Raw genomic sequence first — 23,347 nt, forward strand, 5'->3', positions numbered from 1 at the left:
ATGCACTGGTTTGGTTGATGAATTGATAACAGTTTGTGACTGAATGTTTGAGTAACTTATTTATAAGATGGCTTTAAACTATACCCAGCACTGTTCAAACACGTTCATTAAGTGAGTCTCTCCTAGTTGCCATTATATCTATGCAGTCTTGAAGCTGTGTTCAAATATGACTTTCCTTCTTGATTGTATTTATACTTTGTATTCCCTTTGCAGGACTTCACTATGTTTTTTTCCCCCCTGTTGAACTGAAAGGAACACTGGTCTTGAATGGATGAATGGTCAGGTAGATGGGGCTTGTTTTAATTTGTACTTCAAATCTGGCAAGGCCTCAAATGTTTGCAGGTAAAGACAGAAAGAAAAGGAAAGAAAATCTCCTGGCTAGGAATTAATGAAAACACAAGACCTGAGAAATTTCAGCATCATGTCAAGTATGTAGACTTGTTTTTAATCCTTCAAAGTCTCAATAATCTAGGGTGAGATGTGGAAAATCTTTCTTATCCTCCTGTGTACTGTCTAAATTATGAAAAGACAATAAGCATTTAAAACAAAATATGTTGTAGGCTTTCTCTAAGTCAGTGTTTCTCAGTTGGGGCTGATTTTGTCCCCCAGATAATTTTTGGCATTTGTGGAAACATTCTATTGGCATCTAGTGGTTGAAAATCTTGGATATGCTGAAAACTCAACAATGCACAAGACAGGACCCAAGCCCCAACATACACACACGTGGAACAAAGAATTCTTTAGCCCCATGTAATAGTAGATTGAGAAGTTTTGGTAACTAAATTAGCCCAGGCAGAGACTGTCATTTGAGAATACATTTTACCAAAAAAAAAGTGTCATTAATAAAGTCATATCTCATGGGCAGGAAGTTTGAAGTATCACAGTCTGAAGAACAGGATAGGAATTTGGCTCTTCCCCTTAAGCTATGTGACACTGGACATGTTATTTAGCTTCTCAAGAGCCTTAATGATATAACTTTAAAATGAGTACGACAGGAGTAATAATACCAAACACAGGTCATCAGAGGGTGAAGTGAGGCTCAAATGTAATGATGTATATGAAAGTGGTTCAGCCTGTAATCCCGTGCTTTGGGAGGCTGCGGTGAGTGGATTGCCTGAGTCCGCGGGTTCGAGACCTGCCTGGGCAACTTGATGAGACCTCACCTCTATAATAAATCAAAAAATTAGCTGGACGTGGTAGCACACGCCTGTAGTTCCAGCTATTTGGAAGGCTGAGGCGGAAGGATTGCCGGAGCCCAGCAGGTCGAGGCTGCGGTGGCCGGGAGTGGCCACTGCACTCCAGTCTGGGTGAAACTCCAACTCAAAAAAAAAAAGAGGAAGTGTTTCAGTTAGCACTTTAGTAACTTTAACAATACTTTCTCTTTCAGTCCCTACAAAGACAAGATTCTGTGGAATTTGACACACTCCAATATAAAGAGAATTGTCTAATCTAGTGTCCTTGAAAAAGAGCTACTTTTACATCCTTTTCATGTTCTGAGTTAGTTATCAAACCGGATTTAGACTTAGGTCACCAGTAGGTATTTTATTGACTGAAGAAGAAGAATTCAGTCGAGAGCATTTCAACTGAGTTGGCATGTAATATCAAGAAAAACACTGTTGCTGCTCTACTCCCCTCAGCCCGCCTGGAGTGGGAAGATGGAAAGTCTTCCCAATGGAGCTGCTTAGCAGTCTTCACCTCCCAGGGAGCCTGGCTGAAACCTGAAAAGCCCTTACTGCACCACGTCAGGGGTCTAAAGCACCGATAACACCACCGGCCACCCACTCACAGCAGAGACAGGATCTTGAACAATCCCAGACAGCTCAGCCTCCAGGGGGGCCTAGAGCTGCGGCTAAAATTAATTCCTCATGTACCAGTCACCTTTCACCTCCTCTCCCTTGTCCTCACCACTGCATTGTGTAGAGGCAGCAATCAGTGACTTTTATAAGAAACATTTGTCAGTGCCTGGATGATGGCTTTGGGCTGGTTCTTCTTTTATTTCCCTTCCCTGTTTCTCAGCTTTTCTATTTTCAGGTTCAAAGAAAGAAGTTGCTTTTGAGTTCTAACTCCCAGAATTAAGTGATATAAGATTCCAATTGCTGTAGAGCTATAATTCATTCAGTATCCTTCCTGATTCACAAAGAGCCAATGCTACATGCCCTGTGTCCAGCTGGGTTCTAAATATTTCACAGTGGGATGTTTTGGTAGAGCCCCCATGAAAGCCTACAAATGCACATGAGAAGATTCTGGAGTTGACCCATTCATCCTGGTACACAATTGACTTATTCAGACCTGGTGTGCAGGAATGATTGCCTGAGAACTTTCCCTGAGAATGAAATAACTTCAGGGAATATTTGGGAGGAACAACTCTATATTTCCATACTGTTGAAGCATTAGCAATAAGTGAGTAGCAAGACTGAACTCTTCCTGATGCTTGCTAATTTACTATTATCAATAAAGTATGACTTGAAGATATGGGGACACATCGTTTTTGTGTAAACTGTATCAAGATTGTCTCACCGGGTTGGTGACTTTGTTCCTGGAAACAAAGATAGAGGGGGGAATTTTGATCTTATTAGATCTTATTATTTAAAATAAATTATTAAAAATTGCCAGATTATTGTAATGATACCTTAGATTAGTTAAACCAATACTTTCAATAGCACAGAGAAGGAGGCAGGAGAGAAAATAAGGTATCCAAGGCTCAAAAGGTAGGAAGTCTTGGCAGGGTGGAGTGTAAAACTCAAATACTGAATTTGGTCTAGTACATCACACTGCTTTTTAATCTAGGCTGAAAGGTAAGGTAATAGCTTCTTTAAATACTCAGTATTCTTTCAACTGATTAGGAGAGCACATTGCCACTGTTGTAAGAACAGCTTGAACTCATTGATGCTAATACAACTTTTATTTTTCTTTAATGAGGATTTTTGACTCCACATTTCACATTAACGACCTTTGTGTGATTATTGGAAGTGACCTTTAAAATATGACACTTCCTGAAGGAAATAAGTAAATCTAAGATAACACATGAAGAAAAATGCTCATTTCTAGCTATGCATTTTTCAAAACATCCCCCAAGTTTTTGCAGGAGCAAGAGTGGAAATTGTGCCCAACTGGGAACCAAAGAACCTGGTCGTCTTTCTTCCTGCATTCACTGTGACCTTAGAAAAGGCAAAACATCTCCTTGGGTCTCTTTTTAATTGAAATGGAGATCAAAATATCTATCCTACCCAATTTACAGGGTATTTAATTGTCAAAATAAAGTTATCTTCATTTACAAATATGTTGCCATTTAAAATGTTACCCAAATGTTTGGTAATCCTCACAGCTAACATCTATTGAGTGTTGACTTAATCATCCCAGTAGTATATTCAGCATTTTACATGTGTTCAGTTCACTTAATCTTCACATTGACCCAACAAGTATTATATTTGCCTCGTCTTCCAGACTAGGAAACAGAGGCTCAGAGAGGTTCAATAACTTGTCTACGGTTTGGAACTGAACCACCAAATAGGAAGAATAAACACCTACTTAGATAATTAACAAAACAAAGAAAATAGAAAATAAAAGTCTAGGAAGACAAAATCTGATTTTTTTTTAAAGCTTTATAGAAATCATCAGAGGAGAAAACTCAGGGCTGCTAGAAATTCTTACACCTATTTTATGGTTAGATGTTATTGTATTTTGAATTACATACGGGGAAAAGCACCAAATATTTCAGTGCCTAGGGCATTTCAAGGTCTTAATCTGACTGCCTTAAACTCACAGCTGATGAAAACAAGATCCCAACTACAGCCAGTTGACTCCAAGGCCCATACTTAGAACTGCTATACCCTGTCCAATAATACTAACACGTATTATTACTAAATAACAGTTACTAGTGATAATAATAGTTTTCAGGACAAGCAATACCATTAAAGAAAGGTTTATTCTGTTTTGAAAACATATAGAAAGAAACCCATAATTTGGAACTAAAAACAGAGAGACAGGAGCACAGCAAGGGTTCTCACTTTTCTTACATACCTGTGGCTTTAAAATGACCATTAAAGAGCCTTCTCATTGCTGGCAGCAAACTTGTATATTGGCTCAAGACAAGTGGTTAACGTCAATTTAGAAATCTTTGGAATTCCCACTAGAAACACAACAAACCCCACAGCTGCTCTAGGAGGGCCAATGATAATATGCATGGAGAGAGAGATTGATTTTTTTTTTTATCCTATGCGCCAATGAACAGTTTTTAAGATCTTGGGCTATTTTGATTCATCTCACCCTCTCCTCCTAACCCTCAGGGCTTAAGCAAAAAGCATTAAAAATTAGGTCTATTAGTGTGTAGTAAACTTGGAGGATGATAAGAATTTACAGCAGCTGCTGACACCTCTGGCTTTCTTCAAACACTCAAAGATAACTTCATACGGTCATTTTTGTGCCTTAATCTGAAAAATTCTAAGAGATCCCCAGCAACAGCTGTGCTGGCTGTTTTATGGAAACTGACATGGTAGATGAATGGGTGTGTGGGGTGTTTTGGCTTCAATACTTTGGGGATCTTGCATGCTGTTTGTGGAATTCTCACAATTCTTAAACCAGACATAGGGGGGATTCTGGCTATTAGGAAACAGCCCAGCAGCACAGTTGCCTCTGATTGACTTTTAAAGAAAATTAACATTGAGTTAAGCATGAAGAAATAATCACAGCCCTTAAGGTATTCAAAAATCTTGGACCACAAATAGGCAAATTTGCTTTGCATATTTTTCTCAAGCATGATACTTATTAGCTAAATGGCTGTTGGACTTCTGAAAATGTGCTTTAAATCTTTGATGTTTCTGTGCCCACCTCACTATAGAGGAAGTTAGAGGAGTGTGGTGAAAAAACAGTGAGGAGTTCGGTACATAGGCAAGACAGATGTAGCATCATGTCCACATTCATGAACAATGCAATATTCTGACAATTCTGTTGCATGCATCAGGTGCCAATGCAATTTTGGAGCAAAAGCCCTTTGCGAACGTGTTTTTCCTTCCGATTCTGGCACATTCATGTTCAGGGCTCAGGACTCTTTTCCTGGGAGAAGCGAGAGATGAGAGGGAAAGCTAAGGGCTTATTTGAGCAATCTCTTTTAAAGAAGGTAACCTTTTCTCCCATTGTCCTTGATTCAGCCATCTGGCTCTGGGAATCTGTTGCTGAATGCTTCTTGACTATAAAATTTAAACAGATGATTATCCCTGTCTTTCCCATGCCAACATGCTTGCTATTAAAATGACTACCAATCTCTGAACATCAAGGCAGGCTCAGTGTAAGGGAGAGAAAAAAAATGGGGAAAGTCAACCTTAAGATAAATAAAATTCCACCCTTAGTCTTTCATTGTTACTCTGACTTAATGTTCATCAACTCAAGTTTAGTAGACTTTCTATCACAATCTCTCTGTCATCCCTGGCCATCTATACCTTAGTCACACCTGACTAAATGGCACCACCAAGATCAGATCTCAAACTGATTGTCTCATGATTATCAACAATAGTTTGGGACAGAGCTGAAGCCCTTCCTCTCCATTTGCAGAGACCCGGAAAACCTACAATTATTGTCTTTGGTATGAGCCAGTCAGGCAGTATCAGGCAATGGTTGACAAAGAGTGTTCAGTGCATAGTTAGTAAGTCTCCAGAAGCTCCCTATATTGGATCAAGTCCTAAAGAAATGACTTATCTTCTTACACAAAACATGTGAATGTAAGCTTCACTCTGTGTTTCATGATTTGGTGGCAGTCATGAGAAAAAGCACCATTGAGAGGTGAGAATGGGAGAGTGAGTGACAGTATGACCACTGAGAGCACAACATGTACCTGTGGGATAATGTTCGTTCACTGGCCAGTTGTCGACCTGCAGCGTGGCATTGCCGCCGTTCCTGGTGAAGCGCACTACATGGTATTTACCATCATTCACGGGGGTTCTCTCTTCTTTGATGGAAATGTCAACTGTGCCAATATTGAAGACAACTCCAATTTTCCCCTGTTCCTGTAATAAAGAAACACAAAAGGCATAGTTATCACCAGCCACAAGGATCTCTCCCTTTAAAGTTGATCCTCCAACTAGCAATAAACCTGTAGGTGCCCAGAGGGAGCTGTCAGCATGAAGATAATAATAGTATTCTATATTTCTCCATGGGCTTTCATCCTGAACATAAAAACCAATAGAATAAAGCCACCCAAATTGCTTTCACAGGCTGCATCACACAGGTTACATCATTCTATTGCCCTCAACGGGTATCAAGCCTGGAACTACATAACAATGACACAATGACAATGCAAAGTTCATTTCTGTGAAGTGAACTAGGCCTGTTTTCTAAGAGAGGCTAATAAAAGCTTTCAATCACTTCTCAAATCAGATTTACAATTATAAAGAAAATATGAGCGTGTTTGCTCATTTGGGGGCAATAAAGGCAAAGGGAAGGGACAGAATGGTTAGGAGCCTATGTCAGAAGAGCTGGTAGTATATAGAATAATGCCTTGTGATATTTTCCACAGATTCAAATCACATAGAAATATACTCTCCTAGCCTGGGCAACATAGCAAGACCCCATCTCTACAAAAAATAAAAATTAGCTGGGCGTAGAAATACATGCTTGTAGCTCTAGCTACTCAGGAAGCTGAGGCAGAAGGATAGCTTGATGTTGTAGTGAGCTATGATCGCACCACTAGACTCCAGCCTGGCTGACAGAGAAAGGCCCTGTCTCAAAAAATAAAGGAATAAATAAAAAGAGGTATCCTTAGCAGAGTCCAGTGAAATTGAGCTGGGGTTTTCAGAATAAGTTGGCAGCCACAATTCTCATACTTACAGACCTAGTTCTCAGATTAATCCAAAGAGAGATGCAATATTCCATGTGGTAGCTTATACAAAACTGCAGAAGAGAAACCCTGTGGCCACAAAAGACTTGTAGAGAGGGAAATTGTAATGAATTCTAAAAGAGTAACACTATGGCAATAAAGAGAATAATTATGGAGATGGTGATGGTGATGACGTCATCTATCTCCCAGGGAGTGTACAAGAACAGTGAAGCTTATATAATAATTTTATGCTTCTTCTCTAATAATTGTTTACAACTAAGAGTTGGAGTAATTCACAATAAGATATAAAATAAAAGTAACCTTACTGATCAAATATAATCAGTCTCTCTTCTTGGAAAGGCATCACAGCATTGCAGGGTGTAGGAGGGACATGTGACAGGGAGACATCTTTCTCAATTTCTCTGGTTGCCTGACCTATTGGCAATAGTTTTTGCATTCAAGGATAATAAAATTTAGTTGTAATTCCTACATTCTACAAGACTGAGTCATATTATTTGCTTGCTAGCCTTTATTACCCACTATTTCCTTATTCAAGAAAAAGTAGAAGGAGGAGAAGAAAAATAAAGAGGAAAAGGAAGATAGGAGGAGGAGGAAGAGGGGAAGAAGAAGAATATTTTTGAAAGTCTAGAATCCATATAAATAAGATATAGGTAAGATTTCACTGAATCTCAGGTTTTGTTGTTTTATTCGTCCATCCATTCATTTATTAATTAAATCCATAAATACAATACTTATTAAGTACCCACTATGCTTACAAGTTAACACGGTAAGATTTCTGGTGGGACACACATTGTTTTATATATAGTTTGGTACACTTTACTTATTTTTCCAAAAGGATAGATTTTCTCCAGATTGCCATTTATCATTTAGTATGTAAAATCATCTTGTACTTAATAATGTACAAGTACCCAGAAGTCTTGATCTTAGGAGGGAGGAATAAAGACTGATCAACAAAGGATGCCATCAGTATTCAGGAACGCTGGGATACACAGTGCACATAATTCTTTTATTTGGGCCCTGATAGCATACTATTAATGGTAAGATGATGTTTGTAGTCCTCATGTTCTGTTCTCTGGGAAAAGTGATTCAAGTACCTCCCCAAATAATGATGAAACACACTCATGATTTCTTAAATCTCTGTTTATTGGGACCACTATGTTCTCAGTTTTGTTTTGTTTCATCTGTACATCTCCAAACTGAGTACCTAACATTAAAATATGATGCAAGGATAAATAAACCCAATTATGGGTTCTTTTTGTACCTTTCAAGCCAATAATTGATACTATTACCCATTGTATTCTTTCTTATTGATTCTCAACAAATTCAGAAATGGCAACATGACTTTTCTGCTTTCTCTTAGAGAATCGGTATTTATTTCTAAGAATGTGTGTGTGTGTGTGCGCGCGCGCGCGCGCTTGTGTGGTGGGTGCGCACATGGACATGCACACGCATGCGTGTTTATGTATGCTGGTGCCCAATCACCCTCATGCCTAAATAAACAAGGTTATCACAACCTAAGTCCCAACCTGCTTTGCAGAATGAAAGGACTGGAGGAATTCAGGAACCATGACCGCAGACACCATTACTCCTTGCCCACCCCACAGATGTGGGCTGTTTATTGCACCACTGTTCTTCAATGAGAAACCAGTACATAAATCCTGGATGCATGGAAAGGACTGCTGGTGATTCAATTCACCTCTGAGTCACTAATTAATCATGGAGGGACAACAGTTTCAGGGGGAGCAAAGAGACCTTTAAACCAGCATTTTGCAGCCTTTCAGTGACAGCAGTGGCAAAGCACTGTTCGGGCTCAGTGAGTTGGCTGATCAGCAAGATATATTCTTGGGCAGATTTTCTGCAAGATCCATATGAGATTCAGGAGAAGGAAAGATGTAATCTCTGCCAGAATAAATATTTGGTCCTTATCTCAGGCGCCACACATTTGCCATTGTAATGACTGTTTCGGAGAGATCTTCTTAATCCTGTTAGCCTGCTGCCAAAGTCAGGGGAGACCCTTACCCAGATGTTTCATTTTGCTTCCCGCAGTGGTAAATGTGGCTGTGCTAGACCTCAGATGTGGCCCCTGTATTCACAGTAATAAGATTTCATCACTGCCACCTCCTTGTCATTTGTCATGGGACCACATTGGCATTATAATCTGTGGCTAACTGCCTTGTTTCAGTTCATTATAAGTCACAGAAGCCTTGTGGCAAACACCCATATAGTTACCCAAGCTTGAATCTATCATGTTCAGCTGCTATGAAAATCAACTCTGTTGGCGCATGTGTCCAGAGATGAGATGTGAAGAAGAAAAAGCATTAGCTTCGGAGTCAGCCCTGACTGACCTTGGGCAAGTTACTTAACTTTCCTGAACACATTTCTTCAAAATACTCTATGGGGACAGGATACTGGCTTTATAGACTTTATAGGGTTATCATAAGGATAAAATAATATGAACATGACAGTGCCTTATAAGTAATAAAACATTATACTGTATAAATATAAGAGATAAATGAGATCAAGAGAAAGAACCATCCAATCATTCGATCATATAGAACGCTGTGATTACTGGAGAAGTTAATTGGTTCAATAGAATAAACATGGGTTTTACCATAGCACGGTTCAATAATTACTGGCTTTTAAAGCTGTATAACTTTGGTCTGATTATTTAGCTTCTAATTTCTCTTCTTTACAGGGATGTATGGAGGGAAGCAGAGGCCAGCTGTCACCTCTGAAACTCCTGGTAAGGATTGTATGAAAGCACAGTGCACCTGGCCCATGGAGCACATATTTTTGACCTCAGTACATGCCAGTCTTTTTTTCCCTTTCTTTCCCTCATAAGTGTAATTGAAAGTAGTGGCATGAACTAAGGACTGGTTGTTTTGATGGGCACTGTCCTTAAGATACATTGTGAAAATAAATGTAAATTTTAGCAAACAATATCTTTAAAAATTTATGGCTGGGCATGGTGGCTCATGCCTATACTCCCAGCACTTTGGGAGGCTGAGGTGAGAGGATTGCCTGACCCCATGGGTTCCAGACCAGCCTGGGCAACTTGGTGAGTCCTCATCACTACAAAAAAAAGAAAAATTAGCCAGGTGTGGTGACACATGCCTGTAGTCCCAGCTACATGAAAGGCAGAGGTGGAAGGGTCACCTGAGCCTAGCAGGTCGAGGCTGTGGTGACCATGAGCATGCCACTACACTCCAGCCTAGGCGATAGGATAAGACTCCAACTCAAAAAAAAAAAAAAAAAATTATGCTATCACAATGTAGCAGCTCTCCTTCTGCATTCTTCAGTGCCTTTTATAAGCCTCTCTAAGACAAGCAAAGTGTAGCTGCAAAACAGCATGGCTATAAATCTTAATAACTCCACACCCATCATTACTAAAGTTGCTTCCAAGACAATCACTCCCATCTATGTTCTTCCTTGATATTAAAAACAAAGACAAGTGGTAAATCAGAAGACATTACCAAGGAATCCTCAAGTGCATTAGGAAAAAAACTGAGCAGTACAGAAAACAGCTGTCCTTAAATAGCCAGTAAGTCATTCTTCTTCAATAATGACTGTTTATGAGCCCACCTGGTTCCCCAAATTAGTCCGGCTCCAGCTTGCAGATCCTCAATCAGCCACATTGCAGTTACTGCTGCTGAGGTGACCCACGAGATGCTACCAACAGCCCGGTCAGACTTCCGGAGCAGGAATGCACAGAGGTAAAAAAAACTCCTCAGGAATAAAGACCTCCCTGAAGGCGATCTCTTCATTCATACCAAAGTGTCCCCGGGGGAAAGCAGAACGTACCATCTGCTATTTTAGAAAATTGCAGCTGATAGAAACAGAGCTGGGATTTTCAACAGCATGCCAGGGAGATGTGCAGTGGAAGCAGTTCTCAGTGTCTTAACTGCTAGGCTTCCCATAAAATTTGCTAGCTCAGTGCTAGGCAATAACACTAAGAAGCAACATGCAAATGATGTTTCCTGTGGCCCAGCCCTGGGGAGGCCTTCCCTACTCATTTCAAAGTCTGGTTCATAGTAAAGTAGTAAGTGACACTACTTACCACATTTTCCTAGTACTACCGCACTATGGGCTCATACAAAGAGAGATCTTCTGGACCTCCTTGTGGGGTGGGGGATGGGGGAGCAAAAGACCAGTGCTAACTAATGAATGCGTCATGCCTGAGCCATGCATTTAATTACCAGTTTGAGATTCACCAGAGTTCTCCCATTTGCCGTCAACTATGTACCCAACAAATTCCTGGTTGTAGCTGCTTTATCAGTCTCGGTCATCCAGTGAGGATGGCCACAAGTCAACTTGCAATGGATATGGAGGTTGACTGAGAAACAAAGTTTGGTATATTTACACCAAGCATTTAGGCTGTTGTTACTGCAAAATAACCCAGACTACTTGGGTGGACAGAGTAGGTGCTCAGTAACTATTTTTTAATAGAATTATTTTCAAACTCCCACAATTACCCACCAGAGAATTCACACAATTAGAGGCTTGTTTAAGACTAGAATTCATGTGTATCTGACTCTAAGACCCATTGGTTTCTGACAGTGTCAGGTTTTGGTCACAAGTATTACATGCTGCAGTTAATGTCTACCTAACTTACCTAACTTGTTTACCTAACCTAATTATGGGTATTTCAAATATAAGGATCCCAACAGGTAAATGTTTCTTAGATTAATATAAGTGAATGAATATGAACAATGAATTAGAACGTGTGGTTGTGATAGAAAAAAAAAATCATGAGAGTGTTTTCACCATGAAAGGATCCATACAGTTTGAATAGTACATGATAAAATAGATAATTGGTAATATATTCAGATTTTGTGCAATCAGTCTTAGGCAAAACATATCACCTAATCATGCTTTATAAATGCAATCTGCAAAATACAAAAAGACAAGGCATAACTTCCTTCATCTATAAGACAATTCTGACTGACAGAGGGCTTTATCAAAGTTCTTTAGAAGAAAACATTCTAAATAAAATAAAACGTACTTGGGTTTCTTTTTGTGGCTATTATCTGTCTTTCAGTGAAGATCATTAGTCTCCATTCTTTTGGTGTAATGGTCTTCTTGTTTTACACCCAGGATGTTTATTAGTGAGCATTGAGTGAGTACTTACTGTGTGCAGAGCCAAGCACTATTAAGGGATTCAAGAGATGTAAGAGACCAGATCTCTCCATCAGGAAGGCTAAGACTGACAAGAACCCCTTCAGCAATCACCCAAACTGATATGACCCCAGCTGTGGAGCTTGCAGATGGTTCAACTTCCACGATCATCTCACAACAATGACCTAGACCTCTTCCTTCCACAAGCTTATGTGTGGCTGTGGCAGGATGAGCAGGGGAGAAGAAAACATGTCTGCTTCAGGTTTTCGAGAATTTGAAATTTAGAATCAAAAGACTTGGACCCAGTCAAGGTTTCACATCTTTTCATCATGTAATCTTGAGCAGACCCTCAACTATCTGAATCTCAAGCTATCTGTATGAAAAATGAGAGAAACAAATACAAAGCCAGTATCAATAATACCTGTGCTAAATAATGCATATGAATAGAAATTAATAAAAACTAGGCACATTCTGAAGTGTTCTACAAAAAATGATGCAACAAAGACGTTAATGGTGGGATATAGATGGTGGCGATGTGATGTTGGTGGGGACACTGGGTGAGAAATTGTGCTATTATATGACAGATGAGTCAGGAGCACTCTCTATAGGATACTGTGCTATTTGGAGAGACTATTTCCCATTCAAGATTATCAACTCCAGAATCTGTATACATTGTCCCTGGAAAATTCATGTTAAATGGCTTGGACACTAGTTGTACTTTCCTAAATATCATAGACCTCAATGACCTTTGCACCCACACAGGAAAGTTACACCCACCTCTCCCCTGGCTGCAGTTGCCTTTCACCTGGTGTTTTGCTGATGTCTGGCTGCATGAGGTCAATCAATTAAAGCGGATTAGATCCACAGTCTGAAATGCTAACAGAGGGCCAAGAGAGATAAGACTGATAAATAGCTCAAGACAGTTCCATCTCTGACTCCAAGCAAGAAAAAAAGAGAGAGAGGAGGGATGACAGCATAGGGCAACAGGAATCCTGACCGGAAGAAAGGAGAAACAAGGAAGGACAAGACAGCTGGCACAGGTAAATAAGATGCAAGTCAGAGCTATGGTTCTAAATTGTCACCAGTCACAAGCTGGTGTCCGGAGTCATCACATCCGTCAAATCCACTCTGAGTATCCACTTCTCTGTTACAGACCTCCATGTTACTCTGGCTCATTTGGTAGCTGAGATTGACCACAAGGCAAACATTAACATTCATTTCCATAGGTTCCCCTGTGTTGTGCCAGACCTGGAGCAGTCTCCTGGCAGGACTCAGGTGACAGCTGGCAGGGCAGTGCTGACCGAAATCCAGTACAGACGGAATATCTCCCATGAATGCCTTATGCCTCCCCTGTCCAAAATCTATACACTGCTGTGAAGAACCACCTGATGGTCTTAATATAGAGACCTGTACTCATACTAATGACATTATAGTCCTTGAAATTAGAAAACAAATTTCAAATTATCTGGAATTTTTCCAGGGCATCTCTCTTACCTGTATGCTTACAAAGTGAGGCCCTGGGGCTTGCAGGATCAGCCTCATCTGGGGACTTGCTAGAAATGCAAATTCTTTATCCTGTTCCATCAGTCTATATGCCTGCTCTTGTGCCAATGCCAGACTGTTTTGATGACTGTAGCCTGTAGTAAAGTTTGAAGTCTGAAAGTGGGTTTGTTTCGGGAGCAAAGTCTCAATTTCTCAACCAACTCATCTTTGACAAAGTCTCCAACAACAACCACTGGGGAGAGGAGAAACTATACAGTAAATGGTGCTGGGAAAACTAGCTGAACACATACAGAAGATTGAAACAGGACCCCTACCTATCACCATACAGAAAAACTAAATCTAAATGGATCAAAGACCTAAATGTAAAGCCGCAAGTGATAAGAATCTTAGAAAACACAGGATACACCCTTATGGAAATTGGAACTGGCAACCAATTCCTGATCAGAACCCTAAATGCCCATACCTTAAGAAATAAGATAGACAAGTGGGACCTCATCAAACTAACGAGCTTCTGCAAAGCAAAAGAAACCATCAAGAGAGCAGGGAGATAGCCCACAAAATAGGAAAAAAATATTTTCCAACTGTATATCTGACAAAGGCCAAACAACTAGGATCTACAAGGAATGCAAACATGCCGAAAGGAAAAAAAACAAACAGCCCCATTAAAAAGCGGGCAAAAGACATGAACAAACACTTCTCAAAAGAAGACATACGGGCAACCAACAGACATATGAAAAAGGGCTCAGCCTCACTCATTATCAGAGAAACTCAAATAAAAACCACATTGAGATACCACCGAACCCCAGTAAGAATGGCCGCCATCAATAAAACAACCAACAACAGATTCTGGTGAGGATGCAGAGAAAGAGGAACACTTCTACACTACTGGTGGGAATGCAAACTAGCACAACCTCTTTGGAAGACAGTGTGGTGATTTCTGAAAGAACTAGAAATTGACTTTCCATATGACCCAGCAATTCCCCTATTGGGATATACCCAGAGGAACTCAAATCATTCTACAAAAAAGATAGCTGCACACGTATGTTTGTTGCAGCTCTATTCACAATAGCAAAAACATGGAACCAACCATGCTGCCCATCGAAGCCAGACTGGATTAAAAAAAATGTGGTACATATACACAATGGAATATTATGCAGCCATAAGGAAGGACAAATATACGGACTTTGCAGCAACTTGGATGGATTTGGAGTCAATCATACTCAGTGATCTATCACAGAAACAAAGACAAAAGTACCATATATTCTCACTCATAAGCAGACTTTGAACAATTATAATAATATAAGAAAGGGATGGGCGGTAATGGGAAACTGTTGGGGGGGGTGGGATTGGCAGTTGAGGGAAACTGCTAGGGGAGGGAGGGGCATACCTCATCAACAAGGGTAACTGCATAATGAATATTTGTATACCCAACCCTGAATTGTACCCCACATCTTTATAATTTTAAAAATGCAAATTATTTGGCTTAATGTCAGCCTTTCCGAATTAGAAAGTCTGGAGTGAGGCACAGTTATCAGTGTTTTCATAAGATCTTCAGGTGATTCAGATGGTAGCAAAAGTTTGGGAACCTCTTTCTTGCATTAATGTCTTAGTTCATTAAGGCAGTGGTTTCACTTGGGGGCAATTTTGTCCCTAGGGACATTTGGCATTGTCTGGAGATACATTGGGTTGTCACAGCTAAAGTGGGGTGCTACTTTGGATTGTGGATACAGGTCAAAAATGCTGCTAAATATCCAACAATACACAACAAAGAAGTTTCTGGCTCTAATATCAATAGTACCACTACTGAGAAATTCTGCACTCGAGAGTACAAAACTTTAGTCACTCGACAAACATTCACAAAGCATATATTGCATGGCAGAAACTGTTCTATATACATTTGCATGCATGGTCCAATGTATTCTCCACAAAAACCCTTCCGTGTGGTGTGTATGTGTGCACACAACCTGCACACACACAATACACACTTGCACATGAATGCACACACATGTAAATTTTCAAATATTTGGCTTAAAATTGTTGTCTAGCCCCAGAGCACAAGGTGAGCACTAAGCATGTGTCAATAATCTCTCTGACTTTCTCCTACTCTATGTGGTGGTTAAATGCCTGCTCTGCAGGGATAAACTGAAATGCAAGCTCACAGAGCGAGAAAGCAGCAGATCTAATACTCATGCCTATGCTACATTCTCTGTCTGGTCTTGGTAACCCCCTTCCCTGCTGCTTCATTGTAACTGGTTCCTAAGAAAGCCCTCTAGTACATCTCCCTGGCAAAATAATATGAGTCGATAGTTTCAACTTTAACTTAACCCTTTGACCCTTACAATTTTAGTCAGCTTCCACAAAGATGCCTGATTACTTCTGAATGGGCTTCAAAGGAGAAATTTCTTCTCTTAGAAGTAGGCCAAAAATGAGCAGCTGCTGCTCTATAAAAGAGAGATCAGTAAACAGCTCATAACCCTCCAAGACCCATTCTGTGATTATGAGGAAACCTTTAGTGATTTTTCAAAGTGCTTTACTATTTACCTGTCTTCCCAGTGACAGGCTATGCTAACATTATGGCTTCAAGGCAAGTGGACCTATGTGAATAATAAACACCAACCAAGAGCTCTTGATTTAATAAGAAAGCATTTTCAGTTACTCCCATAGATAAATTTGTAGTCTAAACTCTATACCACTTTTTAGCTGAATATGAAATTAATATTCACATTTCAGAATTCAGAAATTTAGTACTTGGGGTCATCAGATAATCAGTGTTGATTATGATGGTCTTTTATGATATGTTTGAGAAATGGATATGCAAAAGTTGGAAGAGGTGGAATGGCCTGGGACAGGGATCAGCAGTCTCTGGGCTAAATAGAACTATTGCCTGTTTTTATAAATAAAGTTTTATTGGGACATAGCTGCACTCACTCATTTATGTATTGTCTTTGGCTGCTTTGGGGCTACAGTAGCAGAGTTGAGTAGTTGCAACAGATATCATGTGGCCTACAAGTGTAAAATATTTACCGTCTGATCCTTCCCAGAAAACATTTACTGGTCTGTTGTGGAAACTTGCACAATTAAAGGCTAACTATTTTATTTTTAGCTTTTGATCAATAGTTTATGTTCAACTGGTTAGAATAACTAAAATAGGAATAACTAAAATAGGAATGGAAGGGTCAAATGGGGAGCCTGAGTTATACCTACTCATTTAATCAATGCAGGACAGTCCTCCTACTGGTGTGGCACAAACCTAGTTCTTCCTCCTTTGTCATTTATAGTTCAAAGAATAACTGTAAATTTTGGTGAGAATGTAACATCCTGAGACAAGGAGGGAGTGGCTGGAACAGCCAAAGCTGTTTTCCAGTTTTTGCCAAAACAAGATGTCCTTCAAGGCTTCAGTCCACTGAGTCATGGCACCTCCAGAATATAAAACCCAAGATGGAGTACTTCCCAGGTCTCTCAGCTGCAGTGCAAGTAGGACATGAACAGATGGATTCCATTCAGGTGGGCAGCTTTCCTGAATCTTAGAGGACCAGCTCAAAGTAATCCTAGGCTTTTGCTGTCTCTTGCTACCTTTCTGTAGGCAACAAACCCACTTCCTGTAACTTGTTGTGTGTATGTGTGTGGGGGGGTGTTCTCTTTCACTGGACTTAAGCAAGTGGAAAATCAGTGCACAATGAACTTACTTCTCAAGTATCATACAGCAAATAGAGTGTAGTCCTAATAAGAGAAGAAAAGCTATATAAAAAGTCACCCAATTAAGCATTAACTTATTTATCTTGGATCACACGGTGGGAGGTTTATACACAAAAATCAATTCAACATAACATTGTCTGAAGGAAGTCAGCTGCAGATACAGAGAAATAAATTAGAGGCTTCTGGCAAAATATGATGGTCGCTAGGAACAGTCTGGTAAAGGAGGAGATGAAGTGAAGTTATGTCATTAAAATTGTAATGATAGAACTTTTCTTCTGGAAAATTCATCTAGTTCTGTGGAAGTGAATCATGTATGTTAAAGACTTGGGCCTCTAAAAGATAGCACACATCACTCTGATGTTAGGACTTGAGTTTATTATATTAGATGGAATGAGAAAAGAGAATAGCATTGTGACCCAATGAGTATCTCAGTCCCCAGGGCTCCAATGCATCTCCAAGACACTTGAGTCCCTTGAGTGATAAAAGGTGATTAACTGAGCTCTCTTGGTTTACCTGCAAGGGGAAAACTACTGTGTCATCATCTTGGGATGAACACACTGAAATAGGGGCTCATTTTTCCTTTCCTAGTTATCGTAAACAAAATGGCCAGCAGACTGCAATATATCAGTAGTGCTTGTCTTCACACAGGGACTCTGTGTGTGTGTGTCCTGGAGATAGTGTTGCAGTTGGGTATTTCATCCAGGTGATATTTTATGGTTCTCCTCTTTGTCAACTCTCACCATTATAACATTCTCTCATGGATAAGATCAGCATTTCTAATTCAAAAGGTTGATTCTGACTTATACCCCACCACCATCATAAAAGCAACACAGAGAGAAAAGAGTGAAATTTAAACAGTTACAGTAAATAGAGAGAAGGCAGTCCCGATGACCTCAATGATGGCATCAAAGTCTCTGTGGGGGAGAGTAATCGGAACACCCGAGTAGAAGTATGAAAAGAAAAGTGCTTTTGCTCTGCCCTGATGAGATTACTAAAGGTGACCCAAACCAGACACTGGAAAACATGTCACAGGGAGCTGACTCATACCTTTTGAAAAGACTCTACCATACAGCACTGAGAATTATTTCAAAGATATGTGCCCTTTTGATAGAATAATTAGAGAGTACATCTCCTAATTTTACTTTGCTTGAAATCAGTATCCCTACCAAATTGTACAGTAAGTTTCAGTCAAATGGAGGAAATGTTCCTGGGACAGCACAAGGCCATTATTACCCTATGACACGGCATGTACAGTAAATCCTCTGGGAGTCAGCTACAGTCTCAGATACACAAATTACCAAGAGTTTATAATGAATCCATACACAATATGAAGATGCAGTTATATTACAGTATTTAAAGGGTGCAAATGTTGTGTCCAGTGTGTGCATTTGTGTGTATATGTATGTGAGAGTGCTTGAACAAGACCTTAAAGTCTAACATACACAAAAGCTAGTGTCTCTGATTCTCTTCTTTTTTTTTCCAGCAAAATGACACTGGCTCAGGAGAATCTAGGCCCCTCTGTGTCCATCAAAAGGCATCTATCATCCAGTTCTAATTCAGCCTTTGAAGAGTCCCAGTGCAGTCAGTGAAATCCTGAGCCCTTATTTCTATAGAAGTCCTCCCAGGAATGTGAGTCTATCATAGACCTGAGTTAGAACAAACTATAGATTCCATAGTGATTCAAACATCAAAATAATCTACAGTCAAGGTGAGCGCTAGAGAATAGCACTAGTTATTAGGGATCACTGATCCAAGAATGACCCAAACACAGGAATGATCTCTTACTCCTGGCCCAGCCCAAAGCTGAATGACATACTCTTTCTATCTGGAGAAGACTTTTCTCTGCAGAAGATCTGGCTTTTCCTTGCCAGCATGTGCAGGTGTATAGAGCTGAAAACATTTCTACACACATTCCCTTCCAGAGTCATCTTTATTTTACCAGATCCATCTGCCAGTTATCCCACAATTACTCCAGTATCTATTCAACAATAAAATACATTGTTTGTGTTATTTAGTTTCAGTGTTTTTTTGAGTTGGAGTTTCACTCTGTCACCCAGTCTGGAGTGCAGTGGCATGCTCACGGCCACCCCAGCATCAACCCGCTAGGCTCTGGCGATCCTTCCACCTCAGCCTTCCAAGTAGCCAGAACTACAGGTGTGTGCTATGATGCCTGGCTAATTTTTGATTTATTGTGGAGATGAGGTTTCACCAAGTTGCCTGGGCTGGTCTCGGACCTGCAGGTTCAGGCAATCTACTCACTCAACCTCTCAAAGTGCTGGGATTGCAGACTGAGCCACCGACAGTGTTATTTTTTAATGGAACAATTATTTCTGCAGTCATACCATGAGCATTGGGAGGGCAGAAAATGTATTTTTATTTTCTATATCTTCCTCCATCGAGTTCAGTCAACTTCCTCATAGAGTTCAACTGAGTGAGCATCTGGCACAATGGTGAAAGCACCTTTACATTCTTCTGCAAGCAAGACCCCAGAGCAGAGAGCAATATCTCATCCATGATTCATTTACTAATTTTTCATTTTTGCTATGACTTAGCTCTAGGAGAATGCTTTTGAAAATATAGACCATGACCACCTCTCAAGGGATCATGGCTGTTAATTTATTTCAGTCTACTGAACAGTCGCGAGAAAAATTGCCAGTAGGCCTAAGCAACCTGAGGAGAACTTGCCCTGTAGACCTGGAGGTGAGAAACTCGGTGTTCATTACCAAGGCCCTCAACGTACCTTGCTTCTTTATTTGGAGCACATTCAAGTTGAAGTCCTAGAGGGGGACATGACCAGTCAATTGAACCATTAGGTTCCCATTAAACCTAACTTTAATCTTTGAAATATCCAAGATGCCAAGCTTTCAGAGAAATTCATTTTCATTGTCCTGACTTCTGTTTTACTTGTTAATACAGGGATTTCTGGTCAGTGTTGGCCTCGAACTCTACCTTTTTGGAGACCATCCCCACATCACAGTCACCATGAGTTGACTGTACTTCAACTACCATCCATTTCAATCTGCACCAGGCATGCCAAATTGAGAATGTTTACACATAGTTGTTTTCCTTCCCCTTGCCCAGAAATACCTTTATTTCTCCAAATCAATATTGCATAAGCAGAGTCAAGTCACAGAAGTTTTGCAGTCAAGTATCTATTGATCCTATCCTCTGTATAGAACATTTTAGTAGGCATATCAGAAGCTACATAAACACATTTGGCATTGCTCAGCACTCACACAAGTATAAACTACACTCTGGTATAGTGGAAAGGGCAACAGCATTAGAATCAGAAGTCTCAGATATGAGTTCTAGTAGTTCACTTAGTGCATGTTTTAGGGTAAGCACAAATACTCTGCACACAGTTTCCTCACTTGGATGATGAGGATACATCACTGAGCTTCATGGGTGATGACAGAGATTAAAACATGGCTCACTGAAAAAATATGTCATTAGCAAGCGGGGACAAAAGAAACATGAGAAATAAGTACATAGTTTCCTAAATTAATATATAAAAAACTAAAGAACACTATCATATACTGGTTCCAAATAAATGTCCACTGTCAGTCCTTAATAAACTGTCCAAGTAACTGGAGGCAGAGGATTCATTACTTACCCTTCAGGACAGAAAATGCTACCTGTGTAGAAAAAAGAAAACTCTGTTTCTTCTACTATACTCCCACCACAAGCTTCTGACACGAGATGTATGGAGGTTTTTCCCTACACAACAAGCAGGCAATCAGTCTGCAGCAGACACCAGCTGGATTTCCTTCAAATCAGCTCAATTCTGACACCATCTACCTGGAGGTAGTGTCAGATCCTGCAGGTTGAGGACTCAGTCTCACAAGCCTGTCCCCAACTCCACTTCTGACACCAATCACAAGCACCAGGTATTTGCCTGTGCTACTAACTGGCCAGTTATAAATTGGGGTTTCGATAACTCCCTCCTTGAGTTCAATTAATTTGCTAGTGCAGCTCACAGAACTCAGAAAATGCATATTTACTGGCTTATTATAAAAGATATTGCAAAGGAAAAGATAAAGAGATGCATAGGACAAGGTATATGGGAAGAGGTTCAGAACTCCTGTGCCCTCTCTGGGCACACTACACTCCAGCAATCTCCACATGTTCAACTATTTGTAAGCTTATTTATGGAGGCTTCATTACATAGTCATGATTGATCACATCATTGGCCACTGGTGACCAACTCAATCTTCAGTCACTCTTTCTTCCTCAGAGATTGGAGGGGTTAAGCTGAAAGTCTCAACCTTCTAATTCTACCTTGGTCTTTCTGGTGAACAGACCACATCCTGTAGCTAGGGACTGCCAGTCATCAGTCAACTAACTAAAATACAAAAATAACATCACTTTTAAGATTCCTAGGCCTTTAAGAGTTGTAAAGTCATAAAACGGGATGAATACCAATATATATTTCATGATATCACACTACCTGATTTAGGAGGGGCCAAACGAAAGGTGAAAAAAAGTGTTATTTTTTCACCTACGGACAGATTGTTTGTGTCCTTTCCTTCTTCCATCCATATGTTGAACCCTAATCCTGTGTATTTGTAGTTGAAGTCTTTGAGAGGTAATTAAGTCACAAAAGTGGAGACATTATGAATGGGACTAGTGCCCTTAATAGAATAAGTCCCAACTAGAGAGATGTTGTTGTAAGAATACAACAACAAGGTGGCCATCTGTCAATCAGGAAATGAGTTCTCAACAGGAACCAAATTGGCTGGCACCCCGATCTTAGATTTCCTAGTTTCCAGAACTATGAGAAACAAATGTTTGTTGTATAAGCCACCCAGTTCACGGCATTCTGTTAGAGCAGCCCACACTGACCAAAACAATAAGACATATTTAGATGGATGCAGCTGAGAAAGTAAAGATGAATGGGAGAAGGACAGAAAATTTTAACTGTTGGAATAAAGAAAAAACTCAATTTATGAAAGGAAAAGATAGAAAATAATTGGCATAAAACTTTCTTAGACTATCAACCACTTTTCTGAGTTCTAAAACTTCACTAATTTTGCCAAGACAGAGACATCTGAATGTTAAGGTAGGCTCTCTGGGTGCAACATATCCAAATGCAGAGAAAGATTGTTTAAGGTTCATAAACCTGATAAATCTTAGAAAATATTTTGTCTTGTCCAAAGGGCCTTCCTTACATTCCCTAGCAAATGTTTCCTTGATGATGATACAATTACCTCTATGGAATTTAGAAACTACAGACTCAAAATAAATATAAATAATTTCTTTTTTTTCCCTTCAAATGTGCCCTGCTGACTCCCTTGCTTTCTGCTGAAGATACCTCTCTTCCAGCAAAAGAAGAGATTTAGTTGCTTAGAAGAACAATGGTTTGTGGTACATTTACCCTTGATTCTGGCCAGAGGCTTGGAGGCCACCAGGGAAGATACCATTCAAGCAATTAACAGTTATCTTCCTGTTGCTAACTAGTTACATCCATGTTCAATGATACCCGTGAGTCCATAGAGACAGGGATTAAGGTCAGAAGAAAGTGAAAACTTTAAAAAGAGGAAAGGAAGTAAAAAGAATACAGACAGGGGATTAGATTGAGTGTGACTAAACTTAGCCATCCAGCCTCATCTAAAAGCATACAGAAAAAAGCTCCCCAAATCCTCAAACATGGGTGCCAGTGCTTAATACTCTACCTTGCACTGACTTCAAGAAACTTTATGCAGGCTAATATGTAGAAGCATACATCTTAGATAGCTAGCTACAAGCATAGACATATTCCTTAGTAGACAGCAGGTTGCATTTCTGGTTCAGTTGCCAAAGGATGACTTCTGATGAGACATGCCACCTATGCTCACCAGACTACCAGGTCTATCCAGGGAATACACAATCAAGTGCTCAGAGCATTTGAAACCTGAGTAGTCCTGACATATAGGTCTTATTCCACTCAGTGAAGGGCAGATGGAGGACGAGGAGTCATGCTTCTACCACAGAGAGGCACAGTACATAAATGGCACAATTCTTGGAAAAGTAGTAAAAATCATTTTTGCTTTGACTTTTGTTTGTAAATTATTTCTTCCAGTAGATTCTTATTAGCTGAGTTGTGTAATATAAAATTTACAAATGTAGTGATTTTATGGTGGATCAAGCCCTCAGATAGGCTTTATCTTATTATTAAAAGAAGGGTATCACATAGTATTTTTTAATGTAAATTAGTTTTCAACATTT

At 39.9% G+C, this 23,347-nt stretch overlaps 1 protein-coding gene across 7 annotated transcripts in view; it reads right to left on the reverse strand.

Annotated features, from left to right (window-relative positions):
• The window catches only part of NRXN3 (neurexin 3), a 569,907-nt gene that overhangs the window by 193,086 nt on the left and 353,474 nt on the right, over positions 1 to 23,347 (reverse strand). For all 7 annotated transcript variants that reach the window (XM_021712918.1, XM_021712922.1, XM_021712921.1 and 4 more), the window contains exon 3: positions 5,828 to 5,999. In XM_021712918.1, coding sequence (XP_021568593.1) covers positions 5,828 to 5,999 — 172 coding nt within the window. The remainder of the gene's footprint in view (positions 1 to 5,827; positions 6,000 to 23,347) is intronic.

Source organism: Carlito syrichta, unplaced genomic scaffold (genome assembly GCF_000164805.1).
Source record: "Carlito syrichta isolate Samal-C Ts95f unplaced genomic scaffold, Tarsius_syrichta-2.0.1 Scaffold303723, whole genome shotgun sequence".
Classification (NCBI taxonomy): Eukaryota; Metazoa; Chordata; class Mammalia; order Primates; family Tarsiidae; genus Carlito; species Carlito syrichta.